Below are 23,479 nucleotides of genomic sequence, written 5' to 3'. Positions count from 1 at the left end.
AGCATCCCTGGCTGCAGCACTCTCCATATGTTGTCACACATTGTTGGTGGTAAGACTGGGTGCTATTCACTTGATTCCACTGGGCAAGGACAACTAGACTCTTGTGCCTGGCATCTCATGGACCCTATGCTCCTCTTCCCTTTGATATTTTCTTCTTTTCCTGATTTTGTGAGTCCCTCTAGTGAATCATTGAACCTGAGGTGGTTTATTGGATCCCCGGACACAGGATGATTAATGGTATATACCTCACCAGGGTCATAGGCACCAATGAGATTGTGCATACACAGCATTTACTGATCACAGCCAGTACTTACTGAGTTCATATTGTGTACCAATTTTTGTGTGTCTATGAATTCATTGAATCTTCAGGACAATCCTGTGAGATTGATAACTTTTATTCCCAGCCCCCACCCATGATTACTTTTTACTTTTTATTGTGAAATGTATTTTATACTCAGGAGTATAAAATATAGATGTATGGCTTATACTTGTGTGAAAAACTGTAAATCGTCATTACCTAAAGAATAAAGGACATAGAAGGCCCCATGAACCCCTACCCAGTGACAACTCCTCCCACCTCCTGAGGTAATAATTTTCTTGCTTCTTTTCTTTATAGTTACAGGTTATTTGCACTTTCAGATTTTTTTCAATAACACTGCACTCTTTCTCATTTTAAGATGAAGCAATTGCAACAAGAGAAGTCAAGTAAGTTTCCCAAGATCACAAAGCCAAACTGCCTTGAACCCAGAGATCCTTGTTCCCGGAACCGAGCTCCCACTTTGCACCCACAGGCACATGGTGGATAGCAAATAATTGTGAGCTATTATGCTGAGGGGGTTGGAGGCACCATTAGGGGTTTTCTTTCCTTTCCATGTTATTCTGAACTCTGTCCCCATCAGTTAATAATTAGCTGCCCCCCAAGAAGCTTGTGATCCTAAGATTTGCCTTCCCCTGCCTACTGCCTGGTTAATCAGTCACTGTTCCCAGCTGGTAGTGCAGCTGCCTCCAAAGCCCCTTTGCCTGGTGTAGAAGTGGTGAAAGATTCATGATGCTCCGGACCTGTCCAGTGCTCTATTCCAAGGCTGGCCCCCCAACTGGGGGCTGGCAGCCCCTGAGCTTTGATGATGGGGCCTTCCACCTCAAGGGTACTGGAGAACTGATGCGGGCATTGTTGGTGCTACGGCTGTGTGCCTGGCCCCCTCTGGTCACCCATGGCCTGGCGGTGAGCAGTGACCTTGGGGATGGGCCTAAAGGCTCCCCAGAGCCTGGCATTGAGCCTCGCTCCCTGTCACCCCAGATCCAGGCCTGGTCTCAGCGGCTCCTGGGCTCCCGGTTCTCGGGCGCACTTCTCCGAGCATCCATCTATGGGCAGTTTGTGGCTGGTGAGACAGCAGAGGAGGTGAGAGACTGTGTCCAACAACTCCAGACTCTAAGCCTCCGGCCCCTGCTGGCAGTGCCCACGGAGGAGGAGCCAGACTCAGGTGTCAAGACTGGGTGAGTAAGCACAGCCACTTCATGGGCCATCACAGTCCATATGTGCCTAGTCCTGGCTTGTCATGGAAGGTTTGATCAAAAATAAAGAAATTTAAAAAGATTGGATGAGTAGGGGGCCAGTGCCCAGGGAGGCTGGGAGGATGGTGGAAGGGGGTTGGCTGCTCCAGGACCTGACACCTGCTGGCTGGGCAGCGAGGCCTGGTATGAGGAGAACCTCAGTGCTATGTTGCGGTGTGTGGACCTGTCACGAAGCCTTCTGGAGACCCCTGGCCCAAATGGGAACATCCTCATGCAGTTGAAGGTGACGGCACTGACCAGCACTCAGCTCTGTGTAAGGAGCTGGCAGGATGTGGGAGGAAGGTGTGGCTGCCCACCATGTCCCCCTCACCACCCCACCTACCATCCCATTCCAGAAGGAGCTAACCTCATGGGTCAGAAGGCCAGGGGTTTCCTTGGAGCTGAGCCCTGAGAGGCTGGCAGAAGCCATGGACTCTGGACAGGTAAGGACCTCAGGCTGTGGGAGAAATGAATGGTTGATGGGGAATGTCAGGAGCAGAGACCTCTGGTCTTGGTGTAGCAGACACCTGCAAGTGGGATGTTCAAACTATTTAATTGCCACTACTTTCCAGGCTCAGAAAAATCACAATAAATGTGGCTGTAGTCCTGGGGCATGGTTGGAATGGATAGGATATGGATCGTATGGGGGCTCTAGGGGAAGGGTCTGGGGGCTCGGAGCTCTGAGGAGTGATTGAGACAGCAGGTCTCTATCAACTAGAAGAAGGTATGTCAGTATTATATCAATAGACTCAACTATGCTAGTGTGTGCTGGAAGTTATGATTAGACCAGTGGGGTTTGATTTAATCACTCATTCATCCATCTGTCCATCCATCCATTCCTTCTTATTTTCATGTCCTATTTCTGCCCTGCCTTCCATTGGCACCCACTCTATCCTATATAATATATATATTTGTTATTGTGATTTTATTTTGCCAAGTATATACTCTGTGGGGACATTTTTTCTAACATTCCATTATGAAAATTTTCAAAGTTGAAAGAATTTTACTGTTAACATTTAACTATACTTGCTTTAAATCATCTGTCCCTGTATCCATTGCTCTGTGCATCCATCAATCCATCTTATTTTTTGATGCATTTCAAAGTAAGTTGAACACATCAGCACACTTCCACCCAAATGCTTCAGAAAGCATTTTACCAATTAGAGCTCAATAATTATTTATAGTACTTTATTTCTTTTCAGGTAAAATCCTATATAATAAAAGGCTAATATGCAAATCAACCGAACAGCAGAATGACTGGTTGCTATGATATGCACTGACCAACAGGGTGCAGATACTAATGCAGGAGCTGCCCCCTGGTGGTCAGTGCACTCCCACAGGGGGATCGCTGCTCAGCCAGAAGCTGGGCTCACGGAGGAACACAGTGGCGGTGGCAGGAGCCTCTCCCACCTCTGTGGCAGCCTTAAGGATGTCCTACTCACGGTTTAGGCCCGCTCCATCCCCCAAGGAGTCCCGGATTGAGAGAGGGCACAGGCCAGGCTGAGTCCCCCCCTCCCCCGCCCCCCGCCACAGTGCAAGAATTTCATGCACCAGGCCTCTAGATTCCATATAATGAAATACACAAATTGTAAAGGTACCCTTTGATGAGCTTTTACAAATAGACAAACCTGAGCAATTCAAATCCCTATAAAGTTATGTGACATTTCCATCATTGCAGAAAGTTCCCTTGTGTCCTTTAAGATGTACATATATAGTGTTATGTTATCTATTTCATTCTGTTTCATACTTTTCCCTACTGACACTTGGACTTTAAGGTCCATCCAAGTGTCTTTGTGAACATTAATCTACTGCTTACAAGTGCTGTTTCTAGCTGTGTGATTTCTCTCTCCTGGGATGGACACCCTGGTGACCTCCAAGTCTTCACTACCCTAAACAATACTGTAAGGGGCTGATGCTTCCTTTTTGAAACCCTATAACAAGGCTGAGTTAGAGGCAGTTATGATTTCTACATTACAAATGTATCCATTCCCTAAATGTTTATTGGCCATCCACCATGTTCCAAGTGCTGTGCTAGGGGTGGAGGAGCGATGACCAAGACAAACGCCTTGCCCTCAAGGCATCGCTTGCTAGTCAGAGAGTGGGTAAGAAACAATAATGAAAACCAATACCAATATGTAACAAGTGAAGTATAAGTAAGCATTGCAGGGGCAAACAAGGCTGAGGAAGGGGAAAGAGATGCCCCAGATAGGGAGTTGCAAACTTACACCAGGGGAAGCTCATTGAGAAGGGGATATTGGAACAAAGATCTGCAAGAGAGGTAAGTGGACCTCAGCAGGAAGAGTGTTCCAGGCAGAAGGAACAGCCAGAACAAAGCCTCTGCAGTGGGAAGATACCTGGTATGTTCAATAGCAGGGAGGCGAGTGTGGTTGGAGGGCAGAGAGCGAGGCGGAGAGTGGGAAGGGCCAGAGCAGCAGAGCCTAGTGGTCTGCAATGAGGCCTTGGCATTTCATGAGGAAATTGAGGTACTAAGAGACTAATAGGAGGAAACACTATGATATGTATTGTGAGCTAGCCACTGCTCTAAGCATTTCCTTAGGTCAATTCCAAGTCACTTCTCTCTCCGAACTTGTTTCCTCACTGAAAAACGGAGCTTGGAATAACTTCTGTCTACTAGGATCGTTGTGGAAAGTAAATAAACAAGATAGCAAATGCATCACCTATTATTATTATAATGTCATGTATTGAGTGCTTATTATGTGCTAGCACTGTCCTGTTCTTGTTATGTCCAGGCACATCTCACCCAGTAACCCATTTTTATCCACATAACTCAATGAGGACGCTACTATTATTATCTCCATTTTATAGGGGAGAAAATTGAGGCCCAGAGAGGTTATATGACTTGCTCAAGGCCAAGCAGCAAAGGTAGAACCAGGATTCAAACTCAGATTCTGGGTTCTTAACCACTGAATTACACTTAAATAAACTGTATATATGTGATATAGCAACTTTTCAGATTTCTAAAAATTCTAAACATATTTCCCTTCCTGGTGCGGGGGGGGGGGGGGGGGGGGGGGCGGGGGAGGGGCGCGGGGTTGGAGATTTATGCCCTGGAAGAAAGTCCTGAGCTGCTCTCGCCTTCTCTGCTGCCCTCCCCCAGGATCTCCAGGTCTCCTGCCTCAGCACCGAGCAAAACCAGCATCTCCGGGCCTCTCTGAGCCGCTTGCAGCGGGTAGTACAGGTAATGCCTTCTGCTGTGGCCTGGCTCTGCTGCACCCGCTGGGAACCCCTGGGGCTCTAACCATAGTCTTTTTCGTCCTCAGCACGCCCAGGCCCAACACGTGAGGCTCCTGGTGGATGCTGAGTACACCTCATTGAATCCTGCTCTCTCTCTGCTGGTGGCTGCCCTGGCCTTGCGTTGGAACAAATCCAGGGAGAGTGGGCCCTGGGTGTGGAACACTTACCAGGCCTATCTGAAGGTGTGTGATGGGTTCCGGGGAAATTTGGGCCTGGGTTCCAGCATCATGATCTGAAGATGCCCTTCTGCTCTGCCAGGATACTTACGAGCGGCTGAGGCGGGATGCTGAGGCTGCAGACAGGGCTGGCCTGGCCTTTGGGGTGAAGTTGGTACGAGGGGCGTATCTGGACAAGGAGAGAGATGCGGCCCAGCTTCAAGGGACCAAAGATCCCACTCAGCCTGACTATGAGGCTACCAGTCAGAGGTAGGAATAATATCTAACCTTTAGTGCTCACTACCCATGATGCTGAGAATCCTGTATGTGTCTACACATTCCTCCTCTTACTGGTCTAGGATACCATCATTTCCCATCTTTGTCCTCCCTTGGATCCCACTGCACCCTCAGTAAACCCCAAATCCTTGCAGAACCCCACAAGGCCCCACATGATCTGGTCACTGTCACCTCTCCAACTTTTCTTTCCACCCTTCCCCTCACTCACTGCACTCCTTGATGATCCCCAGGGCCTTTGTACTTCCTGTCCCACTGCCTAGAATGCTCTTCCTCCAGACAGCTGCATGGCACAATCCCTCACCTCCTTAGGTCTTTGTGTATTGGTACCTTCTTGGGGGACCTTCCCTGTCGTACCTATCAAAAAGTAGATTCTCCTCACCCACTCTCTTCCTGGATTTATTTTTCTCTTTATCACTTACCAGTAGTTAAGGTTCTATACAGTTTCATACTAAATTGCTCATTGTCTGTCTCCCCCACTAGTGTGTGGGCCCGGGAGGGCAGGGTTTTCTGATTTGTCACTTCTGAACCTTCAGTGCTTAAAATTGTGTCTGATACATGGTGATGCTCACTCAGTACAGATCTGCTGAGTGAATAAACAAACAACTCCAAGCAGTAAGTACTATTATTATCATCCCCATTGCACAGAGGATGAAACTGAGGCACTGAGAAGTGGTAGGGCCAAGACTTGAGCCCAGGCAGACTGGCTGTAGAACCCACGTTCTTACCCATCACATATCAACCTGTATTGGGGCAAGATGTGGGTGAGCTCATTGGACCTCCCCACCCCATGACTGGGAAGGAGGACTTTATTTCTTCAACACATACTTGCTGACCACCTGATTCAGATCAGGCCCTGGTCTCAGTAGCAATCAAGGTGACCCTAGGTCCTGTCCTCAGGAGCTTTTAAAGTCTGACTCCAGTTCACAATGGATCAAGGAGAGGTTTGTACAACTGCAGAGAATTATGCAAGATTTTAGGGCAAGGGGACAATCCATCCTTGGAACCCAGGGCCCGTGAGTGTTTCTAGGCACATACCATACAATTCACATACCATAAAACTCACCATTCAAAAGTGTACAATTAATTCAGTAGACTTTAGTATATTCACATGGTTGTGCCACCATTGTCGCTATCTAATTACAGAACATTTTTATTACATCAAAAAAAAAAAATGCCATTTCCATTCATTAGCAGTCACTCCCCATTCCCTCTTCCCCTCAACCCATGGCAACCACTAGTCTTTTAAAAGTCTCTATGGATTTGCCTATTCTGAACATTTCATATAAATAGTATTATGCAATATGTGACCATTGTATCTGGCTTATTTCACTCAGCATGTTTTCAGGGTTCAACCATGTTGTAGTACATATCTGTGCTTCATTCCTTTTTATGACTAAGTCAAATTCCATTGTATGAATGGACTACATTTCATTTATCCATTCATCAGTTGATGGATATTTTAATTGTTTCCATCTTTTGACTGTTGTGAATAGTGCTGCTGTGAACATTCATGTACACATTTTTGTGTAAACATACATTTTCAACTCTCCCAAAAGTTCAGTTATCTGGGAGTGCATTGCAGGATCACATGGTAACTCCATGTTTAAACTTTTGAGGAACTGCTAGATGGTGTTCCACAGTCCTGCACCATTTTACATTCATACCAGCATCTGTTTCAATTTTTGCACATCTTCTTTAGCATGGTACCATTCATGTTTTAATATAGATTTTGAATAATTAATAAATTCACATGATTCAGAAATCAAAATGATATGAAAATGAATACACTGACCTATCTCATTTTGACACAAATCCACATCTAATCATGGAGTCTCCCTGGCCTCCACAGGTAACCCCTTTAGCTAGTTTCCTACATGTGTTTCCTAAATTCCTTTATACATATAGCGGCAAACACAGAGGTTTCTGTATTGCAAAAGGCATCATGTTTACATATTGCTCCTGGCTTTTCCACTCAACTGCATATGTTAAAGGCAAAATACTCTAGATTTAAAATGGCGACAGAGTAGGTGGAAGATACACTGATGCTCCCCCAAGACCAAACTGGAAATACAACTAAAATACAGAAAAACCATCCTGAAAAATCAACTGAAGACTAGCTGGAGAGAACCCTGATAACCAAGGATGGAAAGTAGAGACCGCATAGAGACTGGTAGAAAGTGCGGAGGCGCGAAAGGGGTGGCTGGGCTCCCACAGACAGCAGCTAAAGTCCCAGAGGGATATCTCAGCTGTGGGGGGTTCCCACTGAGAACTCTGGGATCTAAACTTCAAACTGGGCTCCCCAGCCCAGAGCACTAGAACTGAGAAAGGTGCCCACATAACACCTGTCTATGAAAAGCAGCAGGGTTGCTGTCTGCCAGACAGAGATGGCTGGAAATGGAGGCACCATTTTAAAGGGCCAATGCACAAATTTTTGTTTGCAGCCACTCACCTTGAGCTCCAGCAGGGAGGGCAGAGTGGACTGGAGCTGTGTGAGGAAAGTCCAGGGTTGGGGGTTCTGGGGTTGAAGCTCAGAGGGCAGCCAACTCAGTTTCCTATGTTGAGTCATATGTTGAGTCATTATATCGTGCTGTGGAGGACATCTTTCTCCAGTGGACATTTGCTATGCAGGTGATTTTTGCCTGGGGGAAAGGCAGTCAACACACCCTGTTGGAAGAACTCTCGATCCACCCTGAGGTCAATAGCCTGAGGCCAATCAAGGCTAATAACAATCTGACTGCAGGCAGAGAGGATTTCTAGAACCTTTGAGTCTTTGCCTGATCTCCTCCTGGGCATGGGGTTAGGAAAAGCAGACCCTGGTGCACATCTTGGTCCTCTCCAAAGGCACCCAGCCCCAGCAGAGGGAGCTACAAGCTGGGGATTGCTGACAGCTCCAAACAGTATTGAGGGACAGTCACAAACAGTGTTTGAGATTGTCTTGCACTAGAGATTGGGAGTCTTAGCAGATCTACCTAATACACAGACAAAAACCCAAATGGGCAGCCAAAATGGAGAGATAAAAACAAGCCTCAAATGAAAGAACAAGATTCTCCAGAAGAAGATATAAATGAAATGGTGATAAGAAATTTATCTTATATAGAGTTCAGAATAATGATGGCAAAGATGCTCAGTAGCATGAGAAAAGATACAGTAACTATGAAAAAAGACCAGTTGAAAATAAAGAATGACATAGCACTAGTAAAGAGCACATAGAAAGGAATACACAACAGATTAGAGGAAGCTGAGGATCGAATCAGTGAATTAGAAGACAGGGTAGAAAAAAAATCACTCAGAGAACCAAAAAGAAAAACCAATTAAAAAACAGGAGGACAAGTTAATGGAGATATGGGACAACATGAAATGTAACAATATTCACATTATTGGAATGCCATAATGTGAAGAAAGTGAGAAAAGAATAAAGAACATGTTTGAAGAAATAATGGCAGAAAACTTCCCTAACCTGCTGAAAGAAAAGTCACACAAGTTCAGGAGGCACAGGGAGTCCCAAGTAAGAAGAACCCAAACTGGACCACACTCAGATACATTATAATTAGAATGCCAAAAATTAAAGACAAACAGAAATTCTTAAAGGCAGCAAGAGAAAAGCAAACTGTTACCTACAAAAGAGCTCTCATTAGGCTTCCAGCTGATTGATCATCAGAAATTCTACAGGTCAGAGCCCTAACCGGTTTTGCTCAGTGGATAGAGCATCAGCCTGTGGATTGAAAGGTCCCAGGTTCGATTCTGGTCAAGGGCATGTACCTTGGTTGCAGGCACATCCCCAATAGGAGGTGTGCAGGAGACAGTTGATGGATGTTTCTCTCATTGATGTTTCTAACTCTCTATCCCTCTCTCTTCCTCTCTGTAAAAAAATCAATAAAATATATTTAAAAAATAAAAAAAAGAAATTCTACAGGTCAGAAAGAAATGGCATGAAGTCCTCAAGGTAATGAAAAGCAAGAATTTGAAACAAAGATTATTATGTCCAGCAAGGCTATCATTCAAAATAGATGGTGAAATAAAGAGCTTCCCAGACAAAAAAAAAAAAAAGCTAATGGAGTTTATCACCACCAAACCAGCACTGCAAGAAATGCTAAAGGGACTGCTGTAATGAGAAGAATCAGAGAGAGAGAGAGAGAGAGAGAGAGAGAGAGAGAGAGAGAGAGGGAGAGAGAGAGAGAGAGAGAGAGAGAATATGCATAAAAAATGAAAATGGCAATAAATAAGCACTTACCAAAAATAACCTTAAATGTAAATGGATTAAATGCTCCAATCAAAAGACATAGGGTAGCTGAATGGAATACAAAAATATGACCCAATTATATGCTGTCTACAAGAGACCCACCTCAGAACAAAAGACTCACACAGTAGTGAAGAGATGGAAAATTTTTTTCCATGCAAATGGAAATGAAAAAATAAAAAGCTGGGATAGCAATACTCATATCTGACAAAATAAACTTCAAAATGAAGGCCATCACAAGAGACAACAAAGGTTACTACTTAATACTGAAGGGATTGATCCAATGAGAGAATATAACCTTGTAAACATATATGCACCCAATATAGGAGCACCCAAATATATATATATAAAAACTTCTAGAGGACTTTAAGGGAGAGGTCAACAGCAATACATTCATAGTAGGGAACTTAAACAGCCCTCTGACTTCACTGGATAGATCTTCCAGAAAACAATTAACAAAGAAATAGTGACTCAAAATGACACACTGGATCAGATGGATTTAATTGACTTTATAGAACATTTCACCCCAAAGCTGCAGAATATACAGTCTTCTCAAGTGCACATGGGTCATTCTCAAAGGTAGACCTCATGTTAAGACACAGAACAAGTATCTAAAAGTTCAAGAAGATTGAAATCATATCAAGCACCTTCTCAGACCACAATGGAATGAAATTAGAAATCAACTACTGTAAAAACACTCAAAAACATCCAGACACATGGATGCTAAATATCATGTTATTAAACAATAAATGGGTTACCAATGAGATCAAGAAAGAAAAAAAAAAAAAAAAAAAAAAAAAAAACAAACAAACAAACGAGGCTCTAGGGGACCCAGACACATACGAGGAGAAACTGGACTGTCTGGCATCAGGGCAGGAACTCAGGGATGGCTTTCTTCCAGACAGAGGTGCTTGCAGCAGTCATTGTTCCTGTGCTGGGACCTCCCCTGTGCAGGACTGACTGGTGGACATTTCTGTTTGCTCCGATCTGGTGATTCCCTGAGACCCTGCCCGAACCAATTTACAACTCCACCCAAGCTGTGTGCAGCGGCTTTTGCATATGAATGGCCTGTCCTTTCGCAGGTTAAAAACCTGTCAAACAAGCTGCAGCTGGGTTAGGGAGCCCCAAACCTATCAATAAAAGGCCCAAGACTTGGCACCAGCACCAGCCTGCCTTGCTTCACAGCTGGGCCTCATCTGGACACTTCCAAATCTGATACAAAGAGAAGGAATCTGCAAATCTCTCTGTAGCTCCTGCTGGATGGCCCCAAGCAGTGGCTGACTTTGCATCTCCCTGGAGACCCAAGAGCCAGTATACCCAGTGGTCAGTGTGAGATCATCCAGATGACAACTCTTCACATCCATATGCAACACACTCAAGGGGCAGACTCAGTGAGCACCAAAGCCCCACTGAAGCAAGGGTATACTTTAAGAAGAGGAAGAAGAAGAAAAAGGTAAAGATAAAATACAAACAACTAAGTGGCAACAAATACATCTCTATCAACAATTGAATCTAAAAATCAAATTAAGCCCTAGCTGGTTTGGCTCAGTGGATAGAGTGTCAGTCTGCGGACTGAAGGTTCCCAGGTTCGATTCCAGCCAAGGGCACATGCCTGGGTTGCGGGCTTTATCCCCAGTGGGGGATGTGCAGGAGGCAGCCAATCAATGATTCTCTCTCATCATTGATGTTTCTATCTCTCCCTCTCCCTTCCTCTCTGAAATCAATAAAGATATATTAAAAAAAAAAATCAAATTAATAAAAAATCTGATGAACAGAATAAACTGATGAATGGAATCGAATCATGGACATGGAAATGGAACAGACTGATGATTCTCAGAGGGAAGAGGGTGTGGGGGTGCAGGAAGAGATTAGACAAAGATCTTATATGCATGTATGCATTACCTATGGACACAGACAATAGGGTGGTGAGGGCCTGGGACAGGGTGGGAACCAGGAGGAGTGGAGCTATAGGGGGGAAAAAGGGGGACATCTGCAATGATCTCAACAATAAAGATTAATTAAAAATAAATAAATTAAATAAATTAAATGAGAACAAAAAAATTTCCTGGAAACAAATGAAAATGAACACACTACTACTCAAAATCTCTGAGACAGATCAAAAGCAGTACTGAGAGGGAAGTTCAAAGCACTATAGGCCTACCTAAAAAATAATAATAATAATAATAATAAATTATTGAACCCTATAACTTCAAGAATTAGAAAGAGAGCCGAAACCGGTTTGGCTCAGTGGATAGAGCGTCGGCCTGCGGACTGAAGGGTCCCGGGTTCGATTCCGGTCAAGGGCATGTACCTTGGTTGCGGGCACATCCTCAGTGGGAGGTGTGCAGGAGGCAGCTGATCGATGTTTCTCTCTCATCGATGTTTCTGGCTCTCTATCCCTCTCCTTTCCTCTCTGTGAAATATCAATAAAATATATTTAAAAAAAAAAGAATTAGAAAGAGAACAAAAGAAAAGCCAGAGAAAGTAGAAGGAAGGAAATAATAAAGATTAGGGCAAAAATAAATTACATAGACTGAAAAAAAAATACAAAAGATAAATGAAATCAAGAGCTGGTTCTTTGAAAAGATAAACAAGACTGATGAACCATTAGCCAGATTCATCAAGAAACAAAGAGAGAGGACCTAAATAAATAAAATCAGAAACAAAAGCAGAGAAGTAACAACTGACACCAAAGAAAAACAAAGGATTGTAAGAAAATAATATGAACAACTATATAACAACAAGTTGGAAAATGTGGGTGAAATGGACAAATTCCTAAAAAAATACAATCTCCCAAAACTGAATCAGGAGGAATCTCTGAACAGGCCAATAACAATGGATATAACAGAAGCAGTAATCAAAAAATCCTAGCAAACAAAAGCCGTGGTCCGGATGGCTTCACAGGGAAGTTTTACCAAACATTCAAAAAAGAACTAACACCTATCCTCCTCAAACTATTCCAAAAAATCCAAGAGGAAGGAACACTTTCAAGATCTTTTTATGAAGCCAGCATTATCCTAATTCCAAAACCAGATAAAGACACTACAAAGAAAGAAAATTACAGGCCAATATCCCTAATGAACATAGATGCTAAAATCCTCAGCAAAATATTAGCAAATTGATCCAGCAATATATTAAAAACATCATACACCATGACCAAGTGGGATTTATTTTGAGGATGCAAGGCTGGTACAATATTCATAAATCAATAAATGTGATATATCACATAAATAAATTGAAACACAAAAATCATATGATCATATCAATAGATGCAGAAAAAGCATCCAACAAAATGCAACAACCCATTTTTGATAAAAACTCTCAGCAAAGTGGGAAGGGATCATATCTCAACTTAATAAAGGCCATATATGACAAATTTACAGGCAACATCATACTCAATGGGCACAAACTAAAACCATTTTCCCTAAGAACAGGAACAAGAAAGAGATGTCTGCTTTCACCACTCTTATGCAACATAGCACTGAAAGTCCTAGCCACAGAGATCAGACAAGAAGAAATAAAAGCCATCCAAAATGGAAAGGAGGAAGTAAAACTCTCCTTATTCACAGATAACATGATATTGTACATGGAAAACCCTGAAGACTCCACCAAAAAACTACTAGAGTTAATAAAGTAATTTGGCAATGTAGCAGGATACACCCAGAAATCGATGGCATTTTTATACACCAATAATGAATACTCAGAAAGAGTAACTAAACAAATAATCCCATTTACCATTGCAACAAAAATATTAAGATACTTAGGAATAAATTTAACCAAGGAAGTAAAGGATTTATACTTAGAAAACTACAGGACATTGAAAAAAGAGATAGAGGAAGATATAAACAAGTGGAAGAATATACCATGTTCATGGATTGGTAGAATTAACATTAAAATGTCCATACTACCCAAAGCAATCTACAGATTCAATGCAATCCCTATTAAAATACCCAATGGTATATTTCACAGATCTAGGACAAATACTCCAAAAATTTATATGGAACCAAAAAAAAAAAACCTAGAATAGCTGCAGCAATCTTGAGAAAAAAGAATAAAGTTGGAGGGATCACAATACCAGATATTAAGTTATACTACAAAGCCACTGTAATCAAAACAGTGTGGTACTGGCATAAGAATAGGCATATAGACCAATGGAATAGAACAGAGACCCCAGAAATGGACCCAAGCCATTACACTCAATTAATATTTGACAAAGGAGCCAAGAATATACAGTGGAAACAAGACAGACTCTTCAATAAATAGTGTTGGGACAATTGGACAGATATATGCAAAAAGAAATGAAACTAGACCACCAACTTACACCATACACAGGAATAAACTCAAAATGGATAAAAGACATAAATGTAAATCATGAAACCATAAAAATCCTAGAAGAAACCATAGGCAGCAAAACCTCAGACATCTCTTGTAGCAATGTGTTTGTGGATACATCTCCTAGGGCAGTGGTCGGCAAACTCATTAGTCAACAGAGCCAAATATCAACAGTACAATGATTGAAATTTCTTTTGAGAGCCAAATTTTTTAAACTTAAACTTTTTCTAATGCCACTTCTTCAAAATAGACTCGCCCAGGCCATGGTATTTTGTGGAAGAGCCACACTCAAGGGGCCAAAGAGCCGCATGTAGCTCGCGAGCCGCAGTTTGCCGACCACTGTCCTAGGGCAAAGGAAACTAAGGGAAAAATAAACAAATGGGACTACATCAAAATGAAAAGCTTCTACACAGCAAAAGAAACCATCACCAAAATAAAAAGGGAGCCCACTGTATGGGAGAACATATTTGTCAATGATACATCTGATAAAGTTAATATCCAAAATATATAAGGAACTCAACTTAACAACAAGAAGACAAACAATCCAGTTTAAGAAAATAGCATGCCCTAGCCGGTTTGGCTTAGTTGATAGAGTGTCAGCCTGAGGTCCTGAGTTCACTTTTAGTCAAGAGCACATGCCCAGGCTGTGAGCTCAGTCCCCAGTAGGGAGCATGCAGGAGGCAGCCAATCAATGATTCCCTCTCATCATTGATGTTTCTATCTCTCTCTCCCTCTCCCTTCCTCTCTGAAATCAATCCTATATAATAAAAGGCTAATATGCAAATCGACTGAAAGGCAGAACGACCGGTCACTATGACACGCACTGACCACCAGGGGGCAGATGCTTAACGCAGGAGCTGCCCCCTGGTGGTCAGTGAACTCCCACAGCTAAGTGCCCATCAGGGGGAGCACCACTCAGTCAGGGCTCATGGCTGGTGAGCACAGCAGCGGTGGCAAGAGCCTCCCCCACCTCCGCAGACAGTGCTAAGGATGTCTGACTGTTGGACATCCTCTGTGGACTCCTGGACTGCAAGAGGGCGCAGGCCAGGCTGAGGGACACTCCTCCCCTCTCCCCCGAGTGCACAAACTTTGTGCACCAGGCCTCTAGTAAAAAAAATATATAGATAGATAGATAGGTAGATAGATAGATAGATAGATAGATAGATAGATAGATAGATAGATAGATAGATATAGATATAGATAGATAGATAGATAGATAGATAGATGCAAAGGACCTAAATAGACACTTCTCCAAAGCAAACACACAGATGGCCAAGAGACATATGAAAAAAATGCTCAAGTCAATAAAAAAACATTTATTTAAAATGACAATGAGATATCACCTCAAACCTGTCAGAATGGCTACCATCAACAAATGACAAGTGCTGGCGAGGATATGGAGAATAGGGAACCCTAGTACACTGCTGGTGGGAATGTAGACTGGTGCAGCCATTATGGAAAACAGTATGAAGTTTCCTCAAATAATTAAATATGTCCTGGCAGCGTGTTCAGTGGTTGAACGTCGGCCTATGAATCACGAGGTCATGGTTCAATTCCTGATCAGGGCACATGCCCGGATTGTGGGCTTGATTCCCAGTGTGGGACGTGCAGGAGGCAGCTGATCAATTATTCTCTCTCATCACTGATGTTTCTATCTCTCTCTCCCTCTCCCTTCCTCTCTGAAATCAATAAAAAATATTTTAAAAAATTAAATATGGGCCCTAGCTAGTTTGGCTCAGTGGATAGAGCATCAGCCTGTGGACCAAAGGGTCCTGGGTTCTATTCCAGTCAAGGGCACATGCCTGGGTTGTGGGGTTGATCCCAGTAGGGGGCGTGCAGGAGGCAGCCGATCAATGATTCTTTCTCATCATTGATGTTTTTATCTCTCTCTCTCCCTCTCCCTTCCTCTCTGAAATCAATAAAAATATATTTTTAAAATTAAATATGGAACTGCCATTTGACCCAGTGATCCCACTTCTAGGAATATATGCCAAGAAACCCAAAACACCAGTCAGAAAGAATGTATGCACCCCTATGTTTATAGCACCAATTTACAATAGCTAAGTCCCATCAGTAGATTATTGGATAAAAAAGCTGTGGTACATTTCCAACATGGAATATTATGCAGGTATAAAAAAAGAAGGCTCTCTTACCCTTTGAGACAGCATGGAGGGACCTGGAGAGTATTATGCTAAGTGAAATAAGACAGTCAGAGAAAGATAAGTATCACATGAGCTCATTCATAGGTGGAATCTAATGAGCAAAATAAACTGATGAACAAAATAGATCCAGAGACTTAGAAGCATAGAACAGACTGCGGAATCTCAGAGGGAAGGCAGGGAGGGTGGGTGGGTGGGTGGGTGGAAAGAGATAAACCAAAGATCATGTATGCATAACCCCTAGGCACAGACAATAGGGTGGTGAAGACCTGGGGTGGGGGTAGGGTGGGCTAAAAGGGGTCAATGGGGGAATAAAGGGGATATATATAATACTTGCAACAATAAAATTTTAATTTTTTAAAAAAAGGTAAAATAGTCCAGTAATAATGAACCCAAGCCTTGGAGCATCAGACAGCCTGGGTTCCATACTGATTGGGGAGGCTGAGCCACTGGGTCCTATAGGACACCTACTTGGCCATTTCTAGCTGTGTGACCTGGGGACAAGAGACTTAACCTCTTTCACCTTCCATCTCTCCCTCTGTAAAATGGGGGTAATCAGAACATCTGCCTCACAGAGTTGATTTGAGAGTGAGATGAATGAATATATGTGTGTCAGGCAAGACTTAGTGAAGAAACTAAATTAATGGAGTGCGGGCAAGGTTGGAAGAACCCACAGGGAATGTTGAAGAGGAACCCACAAAAGTGGGAAGCCGTTATGGCCCCTGTGCTACAGGTGAGGAAGGAGAGTCACACTGGAGGAGATGTGGCCAACATAGGACAGTTAGGGTAGAGCAGGGAGGGGGCTAAGGGACAAAACACCTGAGTTCTCTTTTCTCTCACCTCTGATCTTCTGCCCTTGACGCCATGGGTGATGCAGAAGACAAAAGTCAGCCTCCGGAGGGGCAGAGAAGACCAACAGATTTGGAAGGCAATGGAAAATGGCCCATGAAGGCCACAAGGTGGCATCTGGCCTACGGCAGCTCAGAAAGCATTTTCCAGTCTTTTTACCCTTCTGTACCCAGATGTCCCTGTTCTTTCTACAGCTACATGGCCATCCTCTGTGCTGTCATTCATCTAGCCAATCCCCTACTTACAGACATTTGGGTTGGTGCTAGTCTTGTTCTATAGACAATGCTGCAGTGAATGACCTTAAGGAAACATCATCTTCTGCATGTGATGTGGCCCTTTGTTGTGAGACTGCCATTATGACAAAGGCTTTTTGTACACCGTCATCTCACTCCATCCTCACAGCATCACTGTTAGGTGAACTCACATTGTTACAAGAGAGGAAAAATGCTCTGGGAAGGAATGTTCCTTGCCGCCAGTCCAGGTGGAAGTGGGGTATTTTGTGACTCCAGAGTCCTTGCTCTTAGGCACCCCATGTCCCAAGAACAGAAATGCCCAGTCCCTGAGGCCTGACCCTTGCTCACCAGGTACCATAGCTGAATGGAGCAACTCTCTTCAGTTACAGACGCTGTCTGGAGCTGATGCTAACTCATGTGTCCCACCGTGGCCCCATGTGCCACCTCATGGTGGCTTCCCACAATGAGGAATCTGTTCACCAGGCAACCAAAAGGTATGAGGTGGGCCCCTCCCTTCCTCTCCCTCACTCAAATGCCAGGGATAGGTAGAGGCCGTTATGGCCCCTGTGCTATAGGTGAGGAAGGAGAGCCAAGGGGAGGAGCAGTGTGGGGACAGTAGGTTCAGAGGAATTCTGGGGAGGGTAATCGAAACATTTAACCCCTGCTATGCCTGTAGGTCTTGTAGGCCCCAGCTGAACAAGGCATCATCTCTTATTTGCTGAGGCATGGGGAGGTCTGAGGGTGTCAGAAAACTCACTAAGGAACTTTCAGGGACTTCAGAGCACTAGTTATTTATCATCAAGTTTTGAAGTATTTTAATATTTAAATAACTGGAATAGCCCTGTAGGTACCTAATGGCTGGCTTTCAGCTCAGATTCAGCCACTGTCTGGATTGGTGATGTGGCCTTTTCTGTAGCATGTGGGAGCTGGGCATTCCTCCGGATGGGCCTGTCTGTTTTGGACAACTTCTGGGGATGTGTGACCACGTCTCCCTGGCATTGGGTATGTGAATGGCCCATTCCCCGCCACCACCACGCCTCACCCAGCCCCAGGCCTCACTCCTTCTCGGCCAGGTCCCCTCTCACATTTCCAACCAATGCCTGGCCATCCTCCTCTCTAGAGCCTTCAGATGGCCCCATCTCCAGACCCTCCCAGAGAGATCTGTTACTCCAATGTCTAAGGCCTTGCAGGCCTTTGTCTCTGTGCCTGCTGTTTAGCTGGTTCTTGATCATGCTGTCTTGTTTCCTATGTGCTTTGTTACCTTTACCACTTTGCTCCCCAGGGACTGAGACCAGAAGAATTATGTTTTCCTCTGCCATTGTACCCTAAATTCATAGCTTCAGGTTTCTTGAGATATCCCAGGTATGCAATTTAGGCTGCATATGTGTAAGGGGACTTACCCATGGCCACAACCTCTCAGAGGTGGATTTTTCTGTTTTCTTCCCTGCTCTACTTATGGCAAGGCCACTCCCTGGGAGTGGATGGAACTCTTACTCTGAGGGTGTACGTTTTTGTATTCCAGCTGAATGTAGGGGAGTTCTCTACACCCTGGTCAGACTTTGGCCTCATTTTCTGTATCCCTTGGACTCTGTGACATCATCAAGTAGCAGTTCAATTTTGCCTTCAGGACAGAAATGCTTCCTGTGCATCCTTTCCCTCTCTGGTTCTCACTTTCTCTTAATTCTTGGATTAGTAAATTCCTTATTCTCTTGGCAGCATTTTAATAACTTTAAGATTTTTTTAATGTTAACTCCAGAATTGTTAGTTTTCCAGTAGGAAATGTTGTCTAACTAATTTAGTCTGCCATGTTCTCAGAACTGGAAATCTCTGTTTCAGATGGGGCCTAGGGGAGCCTCTCTCCAAACATGAGCCTACATCCTGCTTATACTCTCCCTGCAGGGCAGGCTGGCTATGCCGTGTATAAGTCCATCCCCTACGGCTCCCTGGAGGAGGTGATCCCCTACCTGATCCGGAGGGCCCAGGAGAACCAGAGTGTGCTGCGGGGTGCCCGCAGGGAATGGGAGCTGCTCAGTCAAGAACTTCGGAGGAGGCTGCTGGGGCGGGGCCTGAGGGTACCTTCTTAGTTCCCCCAGGGGTTATGTGGTCAATAAAGGTCCTGAGCTACTACCCAGGCTGCTGCCCTGCATTGAAGCTGCCTCCTTGGAGAGAGGATAATCTTGACCCCAGCCAGCCCAAGAGGGTGCTCTGCAGCTCAAGAGAGAACTTTAGATAACCCTAGAGCATAGCAAGGGCATTGATCAAAGACTAATGAGACCTCCCCCCACCCTGAAGCAGTCTATCCTAAGATGGGCCTGGGGTCAGGCTCTCTTCAGCCAGTCAGTGACTGAAGCAGGAACTTTCTTCACTCCAGTGGATGCCCAGATGAAGAGGAGACACTGAGGCACCAAAGTCGAGAGTCTGGGCTAGAGCCACACCTGCAGGGAGAGACAGAGGGGAGAGGCAAACTACTCTCATTTAGTAACATTTTCTGAGGCCCCTTCTGAGCTAGACTCGAGGTGAACAATGCTGGGAACACAACAGTGCCAAAGACAACCCCAGGCCCAGCCCCACAGGTTCTTAGTCCAGTAGAGGTAGACAGACCCATCTTCAGACAGTGATAGTCCAGAATGGTCAGGCTGTGATGGGGAAAGCCAATGCAGATATCAGGCCAGAGGAGACACCTCTGTGATCAAGAGAGCTTCCCAAAGTATTCATAAGAATAACCAAGTGAACATGGAGAAGAGCATTCAAAGGCAAGGGCATATGCATAAACAGAATTGTGAAACAGTCTGGGGATGTGGAGACAAGGATGGAGGATGGGCAGGGCCAAATGATGCAGTTTTAGATGCCAGGCTACAGAACGTGGACCTGGTCCCAAGGGCACTGGGGAGTCAGGAGCATTTCAAGCCGGGGAGGGACAGTCAGGTTTGGCTTTAGGAAGATCCCCCTAGCTGCCATGTGGTGGGTGAAGCAGAGTGGGGAGACAGGCTGGGAGCCCAGGTTCCCCATCTGGAGTAGGAAATCCCCCAGGGCTAGGCTGTGGGGGAGGGGAGAGAGGTATATCAGGAGATTGAGTGGGATGTGGGATTAATAGGCTGGACGGAAGGAGCCTAGGCCTCTGGCTTGAAGTGGGGAGAGTGGGGCCAATCCTGAGATAGGGCTCAGGAAGGAAATGCAGTTTTGGGGAGATACTGAGGCCAGTGTAGGACATAGTTGGTATGAAGGTCCCAAGAGGAGATGTCTAGGACATTGTGGGGCCCCAGGTCTGGGGAAAGAGGAGAAGCTGAGGCAGAACAGAGAGATGAAACAGCTCCTAGTAGTGGGTGAGAAGTATGCGACGAAGACCACCAAGCACAGGGATAGGCAGGCTAGCTGCCTCAAACAAGTCCTGAAGTCCTGGGCTGGGGTGGGGCGGGGAAGGAAGGGTACTGTAGGGTGCAGCTGACAGCTCCAGGGCAGACATCAGTGTCTGTTCTCTCTGGTCACCTCAGAGTCCTAGGGGGAGGGTGCCTCTCACTGGAGGGAGCCTATTGTGCAAATGCAAATGTGGCAGGAAGCCACTGGTGTACCTGCGCTTAGGATTCCCACCCAAATTGCCTGAGCTAGTGCTCCAGGATCACCTGGCAGACACATGGTGATCACTGTTGAAGCCCAAAGGTAGGTGCTAAGCCCCATGGACCCTGGTCTGGGCCCCAGAACCTTCTTAGAGCTTACTGAGTCCTCAGCTTTCCACCGGACCCTGTTCCTCAGGCTGCCCCTTCCCCCCACCCCTTCTACAGCCCCAGACCCCACTCCTTCATCATAGCCTGGCTCCATTTCGCAGACCCTTGCCAAGCATGTCAAAATCGCCACTGGTAGGACACATGCCTCATTTATTTAAATGAGGCATGCGGCCCACCAGCCACGAGTTTGACATGCTAGCGACCCCTTTCTGCCATCGGTCCTTCCCCTAACCTGTAGACCCCACCCCAGCACCCTGATACTTTAATAAACCTCAGCCTGTTCCCTAACCCTCAGATCCTCTCATAGCCCGCAGACCTTGAGCCCTCTCTTCTCCCTCAAGCCCCAGCCACTGCATGCAGGCCAGGGCCCTTCCCCTGCTCACAGAACCTACCTTCCGACCGTCCTCTTCCCTTGGACCTACTCTCACAGCCCACAGACCCCACCGCCTCTTAGGCCCCTCTTCCTCCAGCCCATAGGTAATCTTCAGACCCTCTTGCCAACCCCCAGACTCCTTTCTCAGGTCCAGATCCTATCCCTGTAGGTCTGTACCCTCTCAGATTTCCTTAGATCCCCTTCAGCTCTCAGATGCCCTTAGATCCCTGATCTTTATGATCTTACAGATATGTAGCTCTCCCAGAACCTACCCCTTTTCTCATTCAGACGCCTCCCTCCAAATCAGACCCCTGATCTTCTTCCTTTTCAGACTGCCCGCCCCGCCCCCCTCGCCCCCGCCTCCCCAAGGACTGCCAGCCAGCTTTCTTTCTTTTTTTTACTTTTTAAAAAATATATTTTTATTTATTTCAGAGAGTAAGGGAGAGGAAGAGATAGAATCATCAATGATGAGAGAGAATCATTGATCGGCTGCCTCCTGCATACCCCACCACTACCGGGGATCGAGCCCGCAACCCAGGCATGAGCCCCACCAGGAATCAAACGAACTATGACCTCCTGGTTCATAAGTCGATGCTCTACCACTGAGCCATGCTGGCTGGGCCCAGCTTTGTCTTTATTGCCCCTGAGATCCTATTCATCTCTTCATCCCATCTTCATGAGACCCCCCAGTTGATCCCTGCCTAGGAGCTGACTGAGTCCAGAGCCCACAGATGCCCTCCCTGAGTGAGCTCTCACTTCCCCATGGAGCTGAGCTCCACCTGGGATCCAGAAACCCTGGTGGGCCATCTGCATCACTGGGCTGTTCCTGGCGGTCCAGGCTGGGGCCCCTTCCCGCTCCTGAGGAGAGGTGAGGGTTCGGCTGCTAGAACCACCTGTGAGGGCAAAATCCAGGGGCAATATGGAGATTCGACTTAAGTTGGCGAGTCAACAGTTTTGTTCCAGACACCTACTATGTACCCAGCTCTATTGTCTGTGATGGGGATTTAGAGGTAAACATGATCTTTTGGGTGGTTGTGAGCGAAATCTATTATGGGAATTTAAGGGAGTGTTGAGGATAAGGAAGACACACTGGAAAGGATGGGCTTTTGGGTGGGGTGGTACTGGAGTCTCACAGTATAAGAGCCAATTATACAAAAAGCGGGAGGAAATGCATTTCAGAAAGGTGGAATAACCGTTGCAAAGGGCTTGAAGTCGAAACAAACTGGGTATGCGTAAGTAGCAGCAGGGAGCAGGGTACTCGAGGAGAGGACTGCAGCTGAAGAGGCGGCAGGAACAGACAGGAAGGCCTCAAAAGGAATATATGGATTTTGTTCTGTGTGTGATGGGACATTATTGGAGTCATGGTAGGAAATTAATATTACCCGGTTTGCAATTTATGTTTTTCATTGGTTTTTGTAATTTGATTGTGTATCTGGCCACTTTGTGAACTTGCTTAATAGTTGTAATTGTTGATTCTGTTACTTTTTCTTATCTGCAGATGGTGTGGTTTGGTCTCAGCCCGGCAGTCTTTTTTTTTTTTTTTCAGGGAGAAAGAGAGAGGGAGAGAGATAGAGACATCAACGATGAGAGAGAATCACTGATTGGCTGCGTTTTGCATGCCCATACTGGATATCGAGCCTGCAACCCGGGCATGTGACCTCCTGGTTCATAAGCTGACACTCAACCACTGAGCCACACCGGCTGGGCATCAGCCCTTCAATCTTTAAACTCTAATTTATTTATTTATTTTGTCATAAGGTGTTGGTCAGAACTCCCTACCTTGTTGTCAACAGGCAATTCTTTCTTTGTTCTTGATATTTAAGGGAATAAGTCTATGTTTCTGCATTAAGTATCATGCTTGCTCTTGGTTTTTGGTTTATAATTTTTTATTAACTAAGGAAGTTCTTATCTAGTCTTAGTTTTCTGAGGTGTTTTTCTCCCTAATCACAAGTGGGCATTGAATTTTATCAATTGCCTTTTCTGTATTTACTGAATTAAACAATAAATTCATGAATTTAATCCATGAATGTGTTTTATTACATTGATATATTTTCTTTTGTGGAATTATCCTTGCTTTCTGGGAATAAGCTGATGAATTAGCCCTTTTACTTTAGTTAGGGGTTTTGTATATGTGATCACAAATAGAATTGAAATGTAATTTTATTTTCTGGTTCAGGAAACTCTCATCTGGTTTTGGAATTAAGGTCATACTAGTATCATAAAATGAGTCTTGCCCTCTTTTTTTATTTTTCTGTTTTTGGGACAACTTGTGTAAGTATCTATACAAGAAATGAAATGATTATCATTATAATAATT

The 23,479-nt window shown here is 44.9% G+C and overlaps 1 protein-coding gene across 7 annotated transcripts; it reads left to right on the top strand.

The window, feature by feature from the left end:
* The first annotated feature begins 1,001 nt into the window (after nucleotides 1-1,001).
* On the top strand, nucleotides 1,002-19,213 carry PRODH2 (proline dehydrogenase 2). Of its 7 annotated transcripts, none has more exons than XM_080645980.1 (10): nucleotides 1,002-1,222; nucleotides 1,298-1,494; nucleotides 1,687-1,825; nucleotides 1,908-1,994; nucleotides 4,670-4,750; nucleotides 4,833-4,988; nucleotides 5,065-5,231; nucleotides 17,452-17,562; nucleotides 17,938-18,070; nucleotides 18,968-19,194. In XM_080645980.1, the coding sequence occupies exons 1-10, from the start codon at nucleotides 1,046-1,048 to the stop codon at nucleotides 19,022-19,024; spliced, it is 1,305 nt and encodes a 434-aa protein (XP_080502106.1). In that variant the 5' UTR covers nucleotides 1,002-1,045; the 3' UTR covers nucleotides 19,025-19,194. The 7 variants fall into 7 exon arrangements, with proteins under 7 accessions (XP_080502106.1, XP_080502105.1, XP_080502104.1 ...); XM_080645979.1 differs by having other exon boundaries at nucleotides 1,025-1,222; nucleotides 1,747-1,825; nucleotides 17,985-18,070; nucleotides 18,968-19,213; XM_080645978.1 differs by having other exon boundaries at nucleotides 1,025-1,222; nucleotides 1,687-1,795; nucleotides 17,985-18,070; nucleotides 18,968-19,213.
* Nucleotides 19,214-23,479: the final 4,266 nt, after the last annotated feature.

This window comes from Plecotus auritus (assembly GCF_963455305.1).
Source record: "Plecotus auritus genome assembly, chromosome: 10".
Classification (NCBI taxonomy): Eukaryota; Metazoa; Chordata; class Mammalia; order Chiroptera; family Vespertilionidae; genus Plecotus; species Plecotus auritus.
This window is presented reverse-complemented; position numbering and strand designations above follow the sequence as displayed.